Consider the following 19,813-nt stretch of genomic DNA (forward strand, 5'->3'; position numbering starts at 1 on the left):
TCACTTTTACATAGAACATGTTCTTGTGTTTCCTCCGTCCTACAACAAGGGTCTCTTCAAGATCCAGGTTTACTCCTTCCTTTCCTCAAAAAGGTTCTCCACACATATATTTTTGTAAGCGTTGTACAAGAGTCCCAACTGCTCCCAACAGCCTGGAGCGACTGAGGCTAAAGCATCCCCAATTGGGGCATGTTGTTAGAACGGGAAAGAGATGGGGAAGAGGATGGGGAGGTACCTGGCTATAGTTTTGCATTAGTGATCGACGAACCAGTGGATGCAATCTGTTAAATCGACAATAGTTTTTCTAATCTATAGTTAGTAATAAGACGGCATTGACAAATCATCCAAATATTATTACTATTCAAATCTGGTCACTAAACACAACTAAAGCCATTTCAAGTAACATTTAGATTCTGAATGGTGGTCTTTCACCAGGGCATTACTGAAAGTATCTAACACTCTGCAACGTGTTGCAAATAAACTTTAAATAAATTAATAAATTGTGAAATAACACAAATTAATAAAATAAATTATTATATTAAATTATGGAAGAAAGCAAACACTTTGTGGCTTGACATTATATATATAATTTTGTTTACCTTGTAATTGTCCTCTGTATTTTAATTCAGTTTATATCTCCATTGTCCTGAAGAAGATTGAGTTCAACCGAGACCGGTCAACTCAATAACTCAATAAAGTGGTTTAAAACATTTTTTTTTTCATTTACTATGTTATATGTAATATTATTTATTTTTACGCATTTACAGGTTGATGTTGAAGAGTTTTCGAATCAGCCCTCTCCTTTCTCGGAGCTATCGAGATCTTCACTTCTCTCCATACAATGTTTACAACGTAAAAGTGTAAGCAATGGCAAACGAAAATTCAAAATATACACTCATCGCCCGTCCAAAACTTTACTTACTAACGAAGATTCGATAAACATTGAAGCACGTAATTCACCTTTGGAAGATCCAACAATTAAAAAAGAAGTCTTAAACATTGTACATACACCACAAGATAGCGAGGATTCGTTTAAAATAAATAAATGTCAACGAAAGGTAGTTTTGAATTCGCATAATCGAAAGTCACTAAAGACTTCTATATCGAACGATGATGACGACTCGCATAAAACAAGGAACGTAAACAATTTGAAGTCATTTGATGATGAATCACATAAAATGAATAGATACAGACGTAATAGTTTTAATTTGAATGATGACGACTCACATAAATCAAATAAACGCTGTTGTAATAGTTTTAGTTTTAAAGATGACGGCTTGCTTAAAACAAATGAATGCAGATGGAACAACTCAAATGATGATGACGACGCACATAAAACAAATGAACATAGACGGAACAATTTGATATCTAACGATGACGACTCTCATCAAACAAATGAACACAGACGGAACAATTCAAAAGATGACGACGCGCCTAAAAAAGATGACAGCAGATGGAGAAATGTTAATTCAAATGATGAAGACTTTTTTAAATCAGACCAAACACAGGACGTAAATGCGCATGAATTTATAAAAATCAGCAACGTTAAATTGGAAAATGATGACTTAAGTGATTTTTCTCAACACAACGAATCTGGTTATGACGAGAAAGAAGAAAAAGTGAGAGTGGTGAGGTTTAAAAAAAGAGTATCAAAAAAGGAATTGCTTGGAGAAAGGGAGACAGGCGGTAAAGATGGAGTGGAAATTAATGACAAAGAGACTGACGAGAGCGATGTAGAACCACTCAACGCCAAGGTTCAAAGAAAAAATTTGAAACGTGAAAAGTCACAAGTTGCAGAGCACGGTAAGTTTTATTTTTATTTTTGAAAGAGGAAACACGGTCACGGAGAAATTGTAATAAATGGTATTTTACAAAACTGTCACTGTCGCTGTTACCCCCCGAAAGCCTGAGCGAAAGGGACAACAGCATCTCAGGCTGATTAAAACTAAATAAAATCCTCATAATCGACGTTTTGTTTGCCGCTGTTTTCTGCTCCAAAAATGAAGGATTAGATGATTAGCATTAAAATAAACTATTTTATGTAAAAATACATTGCACAGAGTTTTCCAACAAGAGGTGTTATTTTGATATTCAATCGTAAAAGATAAATGGTTTCGTTGCTTGTGTGGCACGTAGCGCCGTCTTGTTGAAAGTAAACGTTGTCCAGATCAATACCATCCAATTCCGGCCATAAAAAATCATTACTCATCTCTCGATAGCGCAATCCATTCACCGTAACTGTTGCTCCAGCCTCATTTTTGAAAAAGTAAGGTCCAATGACTCCGCCGGACCATAAACCGTACCAAACAGTCACACGTTGAGGATAGAGTAATAACTCTTAATAATATTAATGTTTTGCTATACTGACGAGAAAAGGAATGTATAATTTTATTTATATACGTCAATAAACAACCTTACAAAATATAAAAATACAAAATCAAATAAGTAATTTCTCAGTCTATTGTACTACGTAAACTGTGTTATTTGTGTTAGGTGTATTGTGTCATTTACGGAACTCCTAAATGTTGACTTAAGGTAAATGGGGTTCCGCTCGTATGTACCCCCAAATTTTTTTCTCGCTGATATAGACCCCCAGCAAGCCGATATCGACCCCTGGGGGTCTATATAGACCACTTTGGGAACCTCTGGCTTAAACTGTAAACCACTTTTCACGAAACTATAAAACATATTTAATTAGACGAAGGATTTATAAATGTTATTGTCACCTTTTTCTTCAAACTAAATGTCGTTTTATAGAATTATTTAAAATTTTTAGAGAACGTCTAATAAAAACTTTTAAATGCTAATACAAAGCGTGGTGTTCTCTCTTTCTAACATTGTTTAAGTTACATTTCTCACAGTAATAAAAAATGAGTAGCCTGACTTTTATGAGTCCGTATCGGGCTGGGAGATATATCTCCCTAAAAAAAATGTTGGGATTAAATGTGTTAAAATTCACAGATAGAAGAATATAATGACTTTGTAATGGTATTGTCATATATAATAGAAACAACAGAGATGTGCCATGAACCATGTTGAATACATCAGCCATCTTTGCCTACGTATTATATGTTCTTTCACATGTTCTAGCTCCAGCGAAGAGGCCGCGTACACGCTTTGAGCCGTCCAAGGTCCTCGTGGTGCGGCAGACCGAGGAGCAACAGCTTCAGGAGCTGGCGCGAATGCGACTGGCTGCCAAGTACCTCGCCGCCCCCTACCGTTGCAACGCCTGCGCCAAGTATTTTGTATCTGAAACCAGTTTGCAACAGCACAATCAGAGACACGAAGAGGTGAAAATTAAATTTACATATCTTAAAAAATATATACTGTTCCCAACCGTCTGGTGCCATTTAGATTGGCATCTCCACCTTTATCCCTCTCATCTCCTTCCCCTCCTCACCACCGTATGCCAGACAATTGGGATTCTTGTGAAGTATTCACTGGGTAAAAACTGTGTACCTTTTATTTTGATCCGACCCGTAATCTTTCAAAATGAGCCTTTTAATTTATTGCTCCACAGTTCATTACTCCCAAAAGTGCTCCGATTGCAAAATTGTAATATTAGTGTAATATTAGCTTAAACCTGTGAAAAATCACAGGATAGTCTTTGATAAATCAGTTCCAATTTTTAAAATACAGTTAAAATATTTTTCCAATTTTAAAAATGACAGTTAATACAATCAATGTGCAGGTCTTTGAGTCGACGCCGCTTGCTGGTGACCGGACTCGTGGAGGTGTCAGGTACTGGTGAAGACCATGGGTCTTCAGTGCTGAACAGGGAAGCCGAAGGTGCGGTGAACCTGGTCGGCGGTTGTGCGGGAGATGCATAGACCGGCGAGGATGCCGCGGGATCTAAGTGCGTGGATGTAGGGCTGGTCAGATGTGCTGGAACCAGGGCGCTGTGATGATACCGTTGGAGTCCATGGACGAACCGTGCAAAGCCGGGTGTATCGTCCTGTGCGCAGGTTGTCACTCGCGAGACTTGCAAATTGTTGAACGACTGATGACTGACTGACTGACTGCTCGCTGCGCCGGGCCTATTTATATAGTCCAGCCGATGGCGGTAGTAACTACGTGAGACCGCTGGTAAACTGGAGACAACTCGCTCAGTCTGGATACTTCTGGTAGTTTCGATGGCGCTGGAATTATGCCTAGGTGATTGTCTAGACCCTTCTAGCGTATGCGCGAAATGTACTGGGTCAAACTCGCAACGTGTTGACGTAGGTAGTTCTCTCAGCGGCAAGTACTCGTAGGCCGTAGGTGGGAACGTTGGAACGTTTCGCATTGCGTCTGGAGTGTTCTAGATAAACCTCGTAGCATCGCTACAAATGTAATGTAAATGGTGTTCAAATGTTTAGTTATCAGTTCTGGAAAAATTGTGTACCTTTTGTTTCGGATCCGAACTGCAACTTTTCAAAACAACTGCGAATGAGTCTGTAATTTAGCCTAAAACTGAAGATATTGTGAAAAAAGTAAGAATAATGAACAAGTCGTATAATTGATTACAGTCGTTTGGCACGCACGAGTGTTCCGTATGCACGCTGCGCTACTCGGGCGCCGTGTCCCTGTCGCGGCACCGGCAGACGCACTCCGAGCGCTACCGCTGCGCGCGCTGTCCCGCCGTGTTCTGCGCGGCCAAGTCCGCCCTCGGACATGCCGCCGCGCACGACGGCGAGCGACCCACCTTCGTGTGCGCACACTGCGGGAAGATCAGCAAGTCAGTATATAATAAAATACAGGGTTTCCCAAAAGCTATGGATCAAACCAAATTGGGTGACAGTAGCAGAGGCAAAGAAAAAAAATTAATATGAAATGTTAATACATATTGCTAATGCGTAATGAATATTAAAAAAACGCCTATGTATGTAATCAATTTACCGGAACTCACTTATTCTCAAGCCGGCATTACAATATTGTTTAATTTAAGATTATTTATTTACTCATATAACTAATTAATGTATTTTTTTTTCTTTTAAAGATCTTTTCCATTTAAAAGTTTTAATTTAAACTTTTATTGACTCCAAACTCAGTCCATTGTTTATCAGTAGACTTAAAAAGTAAACAATGAAAGCAAAAGTACCTATATATTCATTCTATTGCACCCGCAAATGAACTGAGAAAAATGATAACTTTTTTTTTTTAATTCTTTATTTTTCTCTCTTTTTATTATTTCTATTTATTTATTTGGAGAAAACACAGATACAGACAGTAATTAAAAGATAATTTTGTAAAACAATAACTGATTGACTGGTAGATAACACTTTTAAATATTTTTTTACATGTAAATAAGGAAAAAGTATAAAAGAAAATTATTTTGTATATAGATAATGCTCAGTGTCAAATAAAAGTGTACAAATATTTTTTATACAAGTTTAGAGATAAATCATAAAAAAGTATGAGTATAGTGAATAAAGTAAGTACAAATTTTCTTTTTTTTTATAGGAAAACAGACTTCAATTTCCTACCAAAGGTACTATATGTATCAAAAATTATGTCGGAATCCTTCAGGTTTTGGTTTTTATTATACAATTCGCACATTCTTCTGATTGGATCTATGACACCAGCATTTGTGCGCGTCCGGCTAATATGAAATAAGTCGTTAAGCCTCGTCGTTCTGGGTGGTATTTTGAAGTTTATTAGATTGAGTAAGCCAGGACAGTCGATAAAGTTGTTACAGATTTTGTACAAGGTCATTAGGTCAAGGTAAGTTCGCCGGTTAGTAAGAGTGGAGACGTTATATTTCGAGAGCATATTTGTGTATCCCCGTTTAGGTCCGCTCATTCTGTGGTTGAGATAACGCAGAAATTTCTTCTGGATACTTTCAATATTTTCTTTATAGATATCGTAAAGTGGAGTCCATATGGAGGTGCAGTATTCAAGCTGAGAACGGACATATGTATAGTAAAGCAGAAAGTAGGTTTCAGGCTTTTGAAATACGCGACTGTTTCTGATAACAAAGCCCAGCATGCAGTAAGCTTTATTCACAATGTTTTTAATATTAAATTAGGTTTGGAATCAAAAAGTACGCCAAGATCCATTATACAGTATACATCATGTAACATCATAGACATATGAATATTAGTAGACCTGCCCTAAGTGATTAAAAGCGTATTATCCCCACTCCCCATACCGGTTCCATTGAGCCGGCTGGGCTCGCGTATGGCCTCAAATGAAATTTGAAAACGTGACGTCATCATTCTTGTGCGAACTATGGTCGAGGCATCATCGGTTCATTTTACGAAATAACACGGCAAAATGTTGACTTGTACTATGAAAACTTGTAAAAATAGATGTGAAAAAGAGAATAAACCCAATTGTCATATTACATTCCATAAGTAAGCATTATTTTACTTTATTTTAAGCTTATTCACACCGTATTATATGGATCAGTTTTAGAAACATACACTATCACATCACAATGTAGCGATTCTCAAGTGTGCTCATCGTTGTTTACTGGGGTAAGTAAATTATGAGACATTTGTAAAAGTGTCTTAACTAAATACTCTGAAACTAACTACGACTCTGAAAATAGAAGCTGCCTTACTTTGCCGAATTTGGACTTCGCAAATTAGTTCATAACGTGGCGAGTAATTTGCGCTCCCATGTAGAAATGTCTATTCATTCAAAAGCAGATTTTACTTTTAAGAACTAAATGGTGATATTATAATGCGAGATGCCTATTTACTGTCAGATTGATTTATTGACGAATCACAGTCAGCTTTACCCCCTTCGTTCTTCAACAGTTGATTTTACCCCTCGCCATTATCTTCTCGTCTATTAATTCCTATGTCTGTGCGACTGACATTTTTTCACATCTCCCTCTAATACTGTGCGATAGTCGCGTAGACCACCAACACATGGGTCAGATTATAATTGTAATAATCTAGGCAGGTATGTTCTTATGTGAATTAACGCTAAGTTCGCTGACCAAAAGGATAGGTACTCGCAAATGTGACTTATGATTTTGGTGAGCGCTCGTATGGCGGAGGAATTCACAGGAAGCCGGAGAGGATTGCACTAATTGTAACTCATAGCATGACGTAACATTGAACTGATTATAAGTCCGGATAAAGTTCCAAGTAACACATCGGTTATGTTCACGGTAAGGTGTTATTGACAACTGTCATTCAATGACGGTTGCGTTACGGCGCAGGCGCGGGCAGCACGATTCAACTCAAAGCCACACTGCGCAGAGTCAAACTGGTAAAATTTGAATCCTAGCCTCATTAATGGTTGGAGCGGAAAAAGCGTCAAAACAATTCATCGACACGAAACGAATACCTTAATAATCTTAGGTCGTAGATATCTCTATCTCACCGCGGTCATGTCTGAAAATGCCTTTAAAATAAATTTTGTATGATACTAAGCATACGTTAGACATGAGAGTGTTGACCTCCTTTGTCTGTATAACAAAGAGAAAGAAATTGAGATAGCTTGGGGACAAAACTTGATGTGACCCACGCTAGGTACATACAGTAGGTTCTCATTTGGACGCTAGATGGCACTGGAACTCGCTATTACCGTACGAATATGCACGAATATTAAAAATAAATTAATTAATCAATATTAAAAATAGATTGTTGAAAATGTACGAACCATTAGCAAAGTTCACCACCAGTTACTTTACAGGTTCCTGCCTAGCACCTAGCGGTCAGAGGTAAAACTGGGGCTAACAGATAAAACAGATGTTTTGCTTATCAATTGGCTTTCTTTGACAGTGTTTGTTTTGACAATTAGCTTGTCAGTGTGTGTTACTTGATTAGATTATAAAAAGCCTCGCCGAGTGGATTTTTCACTTCTTCTCTCCTATAAAATAGTAACAAGCAGTCGTTATGGTCTGCAGATCATTAGTAAAGGTGTTTTGTCTGGGTCGGGAATAATTAACTCTTTGTAACATTAAATAAAATTGAAATGCAGTTTTGTGCAGTAAAAACAAAAAAAAACCATGCGTCTGTTATTGAAGACTTCATCAAGCCCAAACAAATCTTAACAGCGTAGTTTGTTCAATCCTTTTTTTTATGTTAATACTATTGCAGTATATTTTGGGAGGTCCTTGACCAAAAGACCGCTGTAGACGAGCCGACACTGGACAGTAGAGGTTATTTGCAATCAGAATGACTAAAAATGTGGTGGTTCAATTCTGAACCTTCTCAATGTTAAATCAAATTCTGTATTTCTGTATCTAATCATAAATATCACCGTAATACAACATGAGATAGCGTGACTTTTATGAGTCCGCATCAGGCTGGGAGAAATATCTCCCAAAATTGCTCTAGGGGTTAACAGGGGTTTGTGTAATGTAATACATGTTTACAGATCGCTGGGCACGCACAAACGGCACGAGAAGCTGCACACGAAAGAGCGTCCGTACAAGTGTGACCGCTGCCCGCGAGACTTCACGCAGTCCAGCGCCAGGAACTATCACATCATGTGAGTTTTAATGCTATTCAAATTCAATGAACTTTAAATTTTCAAAATTGAAACTATTAAGTTCAAAGCATATCAGAGAAGCGATACAGTAGTAACCAAAATGATTTTATTAATTAATAAATCTTTATTTGAAATGTGCATTTCTTTTGTTTAACTTTTTGACAGTTGCTCATAAATTTGAATTAATAAAGTGAAGATACGTTATTGAGAAAATGTGCATGGTTTCACTGTACTAGGTCCAGTGAAGATATTTCAGCAGGCAAATTCTTCGAATTGCTGGGTTTTTCATAACAATGAATATAACGCGTCTTGTTAACCCATTGGCCTCTGAATTGTTTGGCTAAAAAATTGTCCTTCACATCCGAATTAATTTTGTACCAAAAGTTTTAAGTGCAGTGGTGTACTAAATCTTACATAACTTTTAACCCTTGAGACGTTGTTGATTTGCACAGATCGAACCTTCTACAAGCTTCCATTTTTTCAAAGACAATAACAAGCACTATTTCGTTCTCTTTCTGACATAAAATAAATAATTAATTTTTAGATGAGAGGAAGAGAGATATATGCATTTTAATAATGTGCGGTCGTTCTGGGACAAATATGGTCTTAGGAGAGTATAATGCGCGCACGGCATTTGGGACTGTTTGGGTCTTAGAAGGTCCCAAGGGTTAAACTAAACATGCAAACGAAACAATCTTTTTTAATTTACTTGTGCATTGAATCAAGGTATGTAAAAAAAATATGCATTGTTTAAAAAAAATAATAATATGATTAAACGAGGATATGAAAATTTTTTTTTTTCAAAAACCAATTTTTTTTCTTCATTTTTTATAATTGGATTAAGAAAAGTTGTACATTTATCATACTTATTACCATTATATATATTTTTTGTCATTTGGGCTCTTGTTAGCAGCCCACCATGCGTTTTACGAACAAGCTTGTCAATTCCCGAACCACACGCCATTTTGAAAAAATTCAATGAAGCTGAAATATAACAAAATTTCAATCGTAAATATCAGGAAAAAATTGTACCAACGGAGTCCTGCCAATTACTATGAAATAAATACTTAATTATCTATAGGGCGATTGGCATTTAAAATTTTAAACACAGATGTCAATAATGTATCCCTTTTTCGTTTTTAAGCCGACAGACATCAGACCCGCCGGGACGGCGTCGTTTGATTTTAAGACACATCGCCGTACACACGCCGGGACGGCGTGGTTTGAGGCCAATGGGTTAATTTTAAATTGTCACTGTATAGATAATACAATTATAATATCCCGTGATTTTTCACTAGTCTGTGCTAGTGATCGTTAGAATAATTAAATTGTTGATCAGACAGAAAATTTGAATTATCTTTTTCAGGCGCGTCCACACCAAGGTGCACAACTACACGTGTCCCTCGTGCCCCAGCACGTTCGTGACGCCCACCGCGCTTCAAGCGCACTCCCGTCGCCACTCTTCGGAGCGCGCACACTACTGCGTCGAGTGCGACCTGCACTTCAAGTCGCCCTCCTCACTGCGCAGCCATCTCACGCTAGCCGTGAGGCACGCGCTGCCCAGCGCTCTCAGGTGATTATTAATTCTCGACCCGTCAGCTTTTGATCAAATCTTTGATGTGCAGCCGCCTTACGCTTGCCATGAGTCCCGCACTGCCTTCAGGTGATTAAATGTTCTCGGTCCGTCAGCGTCTGATCAAATCCACCTCCCACTTGCCGTGGGCACACACTGTTTCAGAGCTTACAAGTGCGTACAACAACAGTGAAGTCTGCGATTACTACATCTCGGCCGTCAGCGTTTGATCAAGTCAGGTGAATCAGGTAGGTCGAAAGGTTTATTTTTCACTTTAACAAACTTTTTGTAAAATATTTAAAATTATTACAACACGAGATGATAGTGACCATATTTGAATTTCCAGGAACTTCCCAATCTTCCTCTTTCCCATTTCCTTCACTTCGCCACTCCTTTGAGCCTCATAACATTCCCTAATTTTTAATGCCACAGTCCCATAGTTGGGAGCAGTTAAGACTCTTGTGCTCTATTCACATAAAACGGGTGTACTGGACGGGAGTCCGCACAAGACTGTAGATTTAGGCGCCGGGTCCAAACCGTGTCTTCAACCGATGAGATGCTCCTTTACGGCCGATGATGATGATTGTAGTTGATATTGGTGATGAAATCTGCCTCCCGCACCCAGGCTTGGTGAATGGTGGGCACTGGGTGTGCTTTCGTCTCTGCTCGCTTCTGGTGTTGGCGGTTTTCCAAAGGAGGGCCGGCTGGTCTCGAAGAGGTAACACCAGAAGATCTTGGAGCAGAAGACTCGGCGAGGTGAGGCAGATGTTGAGCAGGAGTCACTTGTTGATAAATAAAACGCTTGGTTTTGGTGGTAAAGATGAACTGATTTATTTTTAATTATGTGGCTGCTTATATTTAATTAGCCTGACTCGCGCCCGACATTGGGCTAGGAGCCCAAAAGTGGTGGGGGGTTGTACCCGCGCCAACAATGCGTTTATAGCCTCCGACAAAATGCTGCATATTCATTTTGTCGATAGCAATGGTGATAGTAGTCGCTTAAATTTGCGAGTTAGAAAAGATTTTGAGCGCTTACATGAATGACAATTACATAGTTTAAAAGCATAGTAGTTATGAGAATGTGTATCTTGACAACTAGATTTTTTGTTTGCCAAGATACGACAAAAAATAAGAAATGTTTGTAAAATAAATGTGTAAAAATGATCTCAAGCGATCAAATTTGTAAAACATGTTAAGTTAGTATTTTTCCGAGGTCCCCGTAACATAGCGCTCAGAAAGAGATAAGATTCACTATGCTACGAGGTTCCTGGATTTTTGTACACGCAAAAAGGGTAAAAAATATTGTTCAAAAATGGGTTTACATATGGGTGAAAAACAGCTTTTTTAATATCTCCTCAGCGGTAGTATATCGAAAATAGTGTTTATTTGACTACCGCCGAGGGGATGAACAAGTAAAATATACATATTTGCAATGTTTAAAAATTGATTTTTCTATGTAAAATTTACATAGAAAAAATGCTGGACATTGATCCACGCGGCAGGTAAGCCGGCGATGTGGTATCGAAGCCATTCGGAGTCAAAGTTTTCAAGCCGCTTGGGCCGAAAATTGGACAAAATGACCAGTGGCGGGGAGTGGTGATTTTGCCAGTGGCGTGGAGTAGGGACATTTTATAAAAGTAAAACAATTTTTATGAAATTAAATAATATGGTCAACTACGTCCGTTACAACGGGAGATTCTGAAAAGCTTATTCATTATATTACCATGGTATAATCGAAGTTTTTTCCTGTCAGATTCCACTGTGAGCAGTGCGACCTTCGCTACACGACCCGGCAGCGCCTGCTCGACCACGTGCACTCCAACCACGAGCGCGCGTTCCGCCACGCGTGCACCGACTGCGATAAGGCGTACCACACGCTGGGCAGCCTGAAGAAGCACCGAGCCAGCCGGCACGTGCCAGGTGCCCGGCAAAGAGCGCACCGATGCGGCCAGTGCGACAAGGCCTTCACTGTGAGTGTGACGGAGTTTGTCTGTAATCCCGGCGAGGAATGGAAGCTTTCCAAAATACGATTTTTTCTGTAAAACCTGCGAGAAAAATGGAGTTTTTCTGTTTTCTTTGTGATTTTTTCTGTAATCCCGGTGAGCATAATGGAAATTTTCCATAATACTAGTGATTTTTTCTGTAATTTTGGTGAGCATAATCGAAAGTTTCCCTAATACTGGTGATTTCTTCTGTAATCCCTTCAAATAAAATTGAATTTTTCTGTTATTAGGGTGATTTTTTCTGAAATCCCAGTGAGTATAGTATACTATTTCCGTAACACCAGTGATTTTTTCTGTAATCCCTGTGAGTAAAATGAAGGATCTCTGTAATCCCTATGAGTTTATTCTAAGGTTTCTAAATTTTCCAAATCCTGGTGATTAAAATGGAAGGTTTATTTAATCCCTGTGAGTATAATTGAATTTTTCTGTATTCCGCATGAGTAAAATGGAATGATTCTATAATCTCTCTAATAATAACGAGTTTATTAGTATAATGGATTTTATCTGTAATCACTGTGAGTTAAATGGAGTTTTTCTGAAATCCTGGTTAGTATATTAGAATCGTTCTGTAATCCCGGTGAGTGCGATGGAATGTTTCTTTTATTGAGGTGATCGTTTCCTGTAATCAAGGCTAGTAAAATGCTATTTTTTGTAATCCTTTATTTGTTGTTATTTCAGACCCCCACCGTGTTGAAGATTCACCTCCGCACTCACAGTGGAGAGATGCCCTACAGCTGCCCGGTCTGCTCTAGAACTTTCCGCCACACCTCCTCTCTGTGGAACCACAACAAGCTGGTGCACAAGAAGGGCGCCACAGATCCCAGCAAAGACTAGAGCGGTTCATCCAATCGAAGCATGAACTATGCACACTATGGTCCGAATACAAGCTATGTTAACTGGGCATCTTGGTAAAGGACCACGGGATTCTTCAATAGTGACCTGTAAATATCAAGTATCTATGTCCAACAGTTGAATTTTGGAGTCACCTCTGAACTGGAACTCCCAAATACTTGATAAACCTGCTTGTTCTTTGTAAAGGAGTGATGTCTGTCTGAATGCGGACTGATTGCCAACTCTAACGCACAGATGCAATGTAGGAATTCAGAGTCTGTTCTATAGGTACTTCAATGGAGCCTGCTCGAAAGATTTAGCAGCCTTGCGTGAAACTCGACGGACACGTGTAGAACACCCGTCACAGTTGACGTCAGTTTCATTAGAACGGATCGTCTCTCAGACACATGTTTTTCCAGAGGCAGACCGACGAAGAGGTACAGGTACTGCCCTTCCAGGATCCATCCATTGGATAACCAACACCTCTGCCGTAGGTCACCCCAAGTGGCAAGATAAAGCCAGTTCTTCCTGTGAAGAGTTAGTAAAAAACAATTTAAAAAAAGAAATGTTAGACTTTTTTTAATCTTTAAGCACCGGAGGGGGTAATCAAGTCCCCCAAACGAGAGTTTTGTGCTATATTTAAGTTGTTTTGTACATCGCATAGGTAATCCTAGAAAAACTATTCAGTAATCGGTCTGCATTTAAAACAAAATTATCACTTTACTATTTTTAACCCCTACTAGCCGGAGCGCTGCATTTGCAGTGTTGAAGAATCGTGAAGCACTGCAATTACAGTGTCGACATTATACATTCATTTTGCCTTTGGATATTACTTCTACAGGGTTTGTCGAACATAAAAATCGAAATGTCACTTTATCATCGGAAAGGATCTCTCGGTCTCAGGGAGCAATACGGAAAAGTATCAAAAGTCGCTTACATATTTGGGACCGAAATTATATAATAAAATCCCCCAAGAATTAAAAATTAAAACATGCAAAATGTCTTTAATCGGTTCAATAATAACTAAATGGTTGATTGGCTTGGGGAGGGTGGAGTCTGAAAAACTATTAAATAATGTCACTTAAAATTTTACATGATTACCTTTTAATGGCACAAAAACAAAAACTAGTTAGGAACTAAAATCGACCCACAATAGGGAATTCTCGTGCATTTTGTAAATAATTTATTTCAATGAAGATAATTATTTTATTATGTGCCTCTTTTTTTTTCTTTTTTTTTAAATGCATTTTCAATTTTTTGTAGTTGTTTTAAAAATTGCGTGCTATTTCGGCTCTGAAAACGGTCATGCGCCATCTTGCTTGACCGCTACGTCACAAGTGCTACGTCACACCTTTGCCGCCATCGCCGCCTGTCTTGCTTGTTGCTGGTTAAACCAAGGGGATCAACGCATTGATGAATTGCATCTCGCATTATTCTCCCTTTTAAGTGTTATTCGTTGTGTTTGTGGTATATTTACAATCCACATAGTTATTACTATTTATTTTACCACTTTTTGACCTCAAGTTGCAGTTAAATATTGTATTATATGTATAAAAGTAAATAAACAAATGTGTTGCGACCTAACCTACCTTACATGACGTTAGCTGTCATTCATTCGCAATGGATGTAGATGTTAATAAACGGATTCCTAAGAGGTGGTGTTTTGTACCGTTGTGTACAAATACAACTGTATCTACTCCAGAGAAACACTTTGTACATGTGCCAGTTGATATCAAGAGAAGTAAAACGTGGATTAAAGTCTATCAGAGTCTATCAAAACGAAAAATTTCTTACATAACCAATAACCATATATATATGCGCAGTATTAACCCTTTCAGTACTGAATTTCAGGCACAAGTCATAAAAAATTGAAAATTGGTGTCTAGACTAATGAAATAATTTCAAAAATATTTTGTTTGAAAACTTTTTTGATAATTGTTATGTTTATTGTTGTACAGAGTGTCCATGTTCATGGACAAATGGTTACAATGGTCCCCTGACCATATTTCTTCGCAACCGTCAAATGCATTTGTCCATGAATATGGACATCGCTTTTCAAACGTAACTTGTAATCATATAACTCAACAGAACTTCGTAACTAAACATTTAAGAACCATCGTAAACATTTAATTTCCATGAAAAAAAATGCTCGGATAAATTAGTTGCTACAAATAATAAAGAAAACTAATTATATTGTAGTGTGTCTTACCAGGCAAGGGATGGTCTGTTTTCTCCATGGCTTGTTTATCATTTTAGTTCTTGAAACTCCGTATGATGGCAGCACCACACTGCTCTACTAATGTCCATGATCATGGACAAGTTGTTGTAATGATCAAAACCTAGCAAATAGCGTAATAACTAAAGATGAAAGTCGATGTCCACGATCATGGACATGGGTACTGAAAGGGTTAACTTGGGTTCAAATTTCAAAATTTTAAAACTAAAAATAAAGTGGTTCGTCGCGTAATTATTTTGATAGGAATATTTGCACAAATTTTAGCGTCAACAAATACCATAACTTTTTTTGTAAAGAATGCAAGGCTGATGATGAAAGCAAATAAAAAGTGATGCTTTAGATATGATAGTTTAGATATGTAGTGCGAATTAACAAAGAAGGGAGTGTAAAGCGGATTTATGACGTGAATACGAATGGTAAAGAAGTCGGGGACGTTTGAGGAAGTCATGACACAATCAAGTACTCAGAGCAAAAGAACAAATTACTCTACATAAAAAAACATATAAACGTGAGATACGATGTATGAATGTGAATGAAGCAAAGAATGTGTGTAAAACCTAGTTTTTTATTGGAAGCAAAACAAAGTCAATCTATACTGCACAGCTATTTTGTTGCGTGTAATACGTGGAGGTCAACGCCATCATTATATCCACTCGAGGAAGATTTGTAGACGTAGCATTCTGAAATCCTTGCTCGGCCTTCGGCATCGCAAATCTAGCTAGCACGATGCACGCACAACAATAATACGGGACAAATCGTCTCCTCTACTAATAAACTAGGCTAAATGATAACGAATGAAATAACAAAAAGAGACCTACACGGAACTAATAAGAGAAGTCTTGATAAAGACTGATTGTTAACAGCAAAACGGGATTTCCTAATGGCGAAACACAACTAAAGCGAATAGGTTTGCAGGATCTACTCAGGCCGGTCAACCGTGACGTCATCGTTCGCCCTTGAACGCTTGACCAATCACCGGGCGTTCTTAGCTGCATTGAAATATTTCGTTCGCGCCTGTTTTTAAAGTCATTATAACTTTAATAAATGATTTTTGAAAATTATAAAAACTATGTATTCTTGTGTCTGAAGTGTTTCTACTATGAATAATTAATAATAAGTGATTTTTTGGTGTGAAGAGAATTCCCTATTCATAATAACACTTGTAATTATTTTTAATGTAGGTACTTATACAGTTATTGCAATATTATTATTTTGTAATTTTTGCTACATACATCGTCGCTCTAGTTCATTTTTGTCCAACAGACATTTTTGGTAAAATTGATTTAAGTATGCGGTTATCTTCAGAAAGCGTTTATTTATACTATACTTGTGAAAAAAAATAAAAATTTTAATACGAATTTTTTAAGACGCAGTTTGTCTCAAGTCCACCAAAGGACTTTGGTTTGTCTCAGGTCCACTTTGCTGTCCGGTAACATTTTTAAGACGCAGTTTGTCTCAAGTCCACCAAAGGACTTTGGTTTGTCTCAGGTCCACTTTGCTGTCCGGTAACATTTTTAAGACGCAGTTTGTCTCAAGTCCACCAAAGGACTTTGGTTTGTCTCAGGTCCACTTTGCTGTCCGGTAACATTTTTAAGACGCAGTTTGTCTCAAGTCCACCAAAGGACTTTGGTTTGTCTCAGGTCCACTTTGCTGTCCGGTAACATTTTTAAGACGCAGTTTGTCTCAAGTCCACCAAAGGACTTTGGTTTGTCTCAGGTCCACTTTGCTGTCCGGTAACATTTTTAAGACGCAGTTTGTCTCAAGTCCACCAAAGGACTTTGGTTTGTCTCAGGTCCACTTTGCTGTCCGGTAACATTTTTAAGACGCAGTTTGTCTCAAGTCCACCAAAGGACTTTGGTTTGTCTCAGGTCCACTTTGCTGTCCGGTAACATTTTTTTTAATAAAAAATTTACTATTCATATTTTCACCACATGTCACCAATGTTTTATCCTTTGTCAAAGTTTGAAAACCCATCTGGCAATATTTTGTTCGAGTTTCGTTGAATAATGTACGTACGTACCTACATTGGCGCGCTTTTACAATCACAACGAAATGGCACGGCACCATTCGTCTCATTTTTAACTATTATTATTTAGTGTGTACGAAAGAGCGAGGACACTTTTTGACACACTTGCTAATAACAGCTGTTGAACGCGAGAAACAATGCAAATGACAGTGACGGAGTGTGGATTTTTTATTTATTTTTTGTTTTTAATGGAAAAAAATGTTACCGGATAGCAAAACGCCGGTAACATTTTTTACTCCAAATGTGCTGAGGAATAGCTGGTTAAAGTTTGTCGGGTACTTGCCGATACACCCTGTATATTCACTGGAAATAGAAACAAAATAAATTCTTAAACTTTAAAAGATATATTGATTGTACCTGTGAACAGTCCACAGGTACAATCATCGTGTTGTCCACAGGTACAATTTTGACATTGTAACCTAAAATTGTTATAATGGCTAAGATAATCTACTAAGAAGGTTTAAATATCGTCAATGGGTATATGATATGTTATTTCTCAAGTAAAACTAAATACATATCGAAATTTGTGATTCGGGTATTAGGAAAAACCGTTTCAATATGGTAATAAACTAACTTTTTATTAAAAAAATATTGTAGTTTGCTGTGCTTTCCAAGTTGGGACAGAAGAGAAATGGCCGTTAGTCAGTGTTGCCATATAACAAAATTACTACATGTTAATATTTTTTTTGTAATTTTAGGTTGTACAGTTTGTGAAATATGCATAGTGTCCATAGGTAAAACCGTCCAGGATCCTAGGATATATTGAATTATTTCGCGGATAAGAGATAAGCCGCCATAGCTCAGTGGTCAGAGCTGTCGACCGGAAATCGAAAAAACACGGGTTCGGGTCCCGTTGGCGTCATGTATCTTTTATCATGAGATTTTTCAATGTGGATGAGTGTTTCAGGCTAATAATTATTACTTAAAAAAAGTATTACCTTAATCATATTAAGCTGATATTGTGATGAAGTCCTTTATTTTAAGAGAAGCAACATTGTACCTACCTAATCAATATCTCACCAGTACAGGTGTGACAATAACAAATCGTTTATGAACATATTTGTTTTTACCATTTACCCATTCTTATTTGTTATTTACTTCTGCATATTTTGACGGCCGGCATAGTCCAGTGGTAACGCATTGGACTGCCATTCCGAAGGTCGCGGGTTCGAACCCGGCGTGCGCAAATAAATTTTATTTGATTAATTTGTGTTATTTCACAATTAATTAATTAAAATAATATATAGTATATTTGCGGCACGTTCCAGAGTGGAAGATACTACCAGTATCGCCCTGGTGTAAGACCACCATTCAGAATTGAAACGTTGCTCCAAATGGCTTTAGCCGTGTTTAGTGACTAGATCTGAATAGCCAGGTACTTCCCCACCTTCCTCTTTCCCTTCTCCACTTACCTTCAGCCTCACAACATCCCCCAATTGGGGATGCCATAGTCTCACTGGCTCCAGACGGGAGCAGTTGGGACTCTTGTGAGGTATTCACTAAAAAAAAAAAAAAAAAAAGCTTATTCATTTTGTTACTATTTTTGTTATTATTATGTATTTTAACATCCATGAATGTAAATTTTTGGGCACCATGCCTGTTTTATGTACTTAAATAAAAATGACCTTTCCTAACCTAACCTTACCAAACCTATAATCTCCTAACCTAACCTTTAAAAACCCAACATTACCTAACCTAACCTAAAATGACCTTTCCTAACCTAACCTTACTAAATCGTCTTTTTGTCTATTGCGAATTAAACAAACTTGTTATTAACATCGCGAAATGCAATAAATTAACATTTACACGTAATAAAAATAAAATATTTTTTGTAAATAACACAGAACATCAGGGAATATTTTATTTCCCTATGAAAAAAAATTGATTGATTAATAAATTCACTCTGCAGAGAGAGAAAATAACTTAAACCAGCCACCAAAAAATACATTTGAACAGAGGACTTACAAGAGAATACACTTGCAATTGAGTTCGGCTCCTTGATTTCCAAAATTCGGCAGCAGGCAGCAATTAGCACAATAACTTTGCATTTGCACTATGAGATTATAAGATCAAGCTCTCAAGAGAGTAGAATTATTAAAGCTCAGATGAATCAGCACATTGTGATAATACCCACAGTCACATTATTGTCAAAGAATATTTCAATCAATTTAGCCTTCAATAGACCTCTTTAGACAAAAAATACAAACTGGAAGATCCAACTGATCAATGCAAAAAAGGTGTCAGTAATCAGTTATCACACCTGCAGAGCAAAATCCATCCAAAATTGAACAGAGATGTCTCTTTTTTCCATAATATATATTAAAAAAATAATTAATTCATTTGTTTTTATATTACAAAAATTAATTCCCATTAATTATAAATTAAATTTTAAATCGACTGCCTTTCCACACACACTAAACGGCACACACATCAATGAAGTAAAATATATCAGGGACCTTGGGGTAACACTAGATGTTTAATTAAACTTTATCCAACACACTGATCACATCATTAACAAAGCCAATAAAATGCTGGGATTTATAATTCGCATAGAAAAACCCTTCCACAACATAAACACTGTATATTCCCTTTACACCTCATATATTCGCTCGGACTGGAACACTGTACACCGATCTGGACTCCTTTATATCAAGCCCATATCGAAAGAAGAGAAAGAATTAAAAAAAAATGTTTTAAACACATAAATTATAAAC

The 19,813-nt window shown here is 37.5% G+C and overlaps 1 protein-coding gene across 1 annotated transcript; it reads left to right on the plus strand.

Annotated features, from left to right (window-relative positions):
- Positions 1-782: 782 nt before the first annotated feature.
- LOC149416194 (uncharacterized) lies at positions 783-15,239 on the plus strand. The gene is made up of 7 exons (XM_089642075.1): positions 783-1,803; positions 3,091-3,290; positions 4,509-4,717; positions 8,317-8,430; positions 9,797-10,003; positions 11,757-11,973; positions 12,685-15,239. The coding sequence occupies exons 1-7, from the start codon at positions 1,179-1,181 to the stop codon at positions 12,838-12,840; spliced, it is 1,728 nt and encodes a 575-aa protein (XP_089498201.1). The 5' UTR covers positions 783-1,178; the 3' UTR covers positions 12,841-15,239.
- The last annotated feature ends 4,574 nt before the right edge of the window (positions 15,240-19,813 follow it).

The sequence above is a fragment of the Hesperophylax consimilis genome, chromosome 17, assembly GCF_061612785.1.
Source record: "Hesperophylax consimilis isolate HC1 chromosome 17, BYU_Hcon_1.0, whole genome shotgun sequence".
NCBI lineage: Eukaryota > Metazoa > Arthropoda > Insecta > Trichoptera > Limnephilidae > Hesperophylax > Hesperophylax consimilis.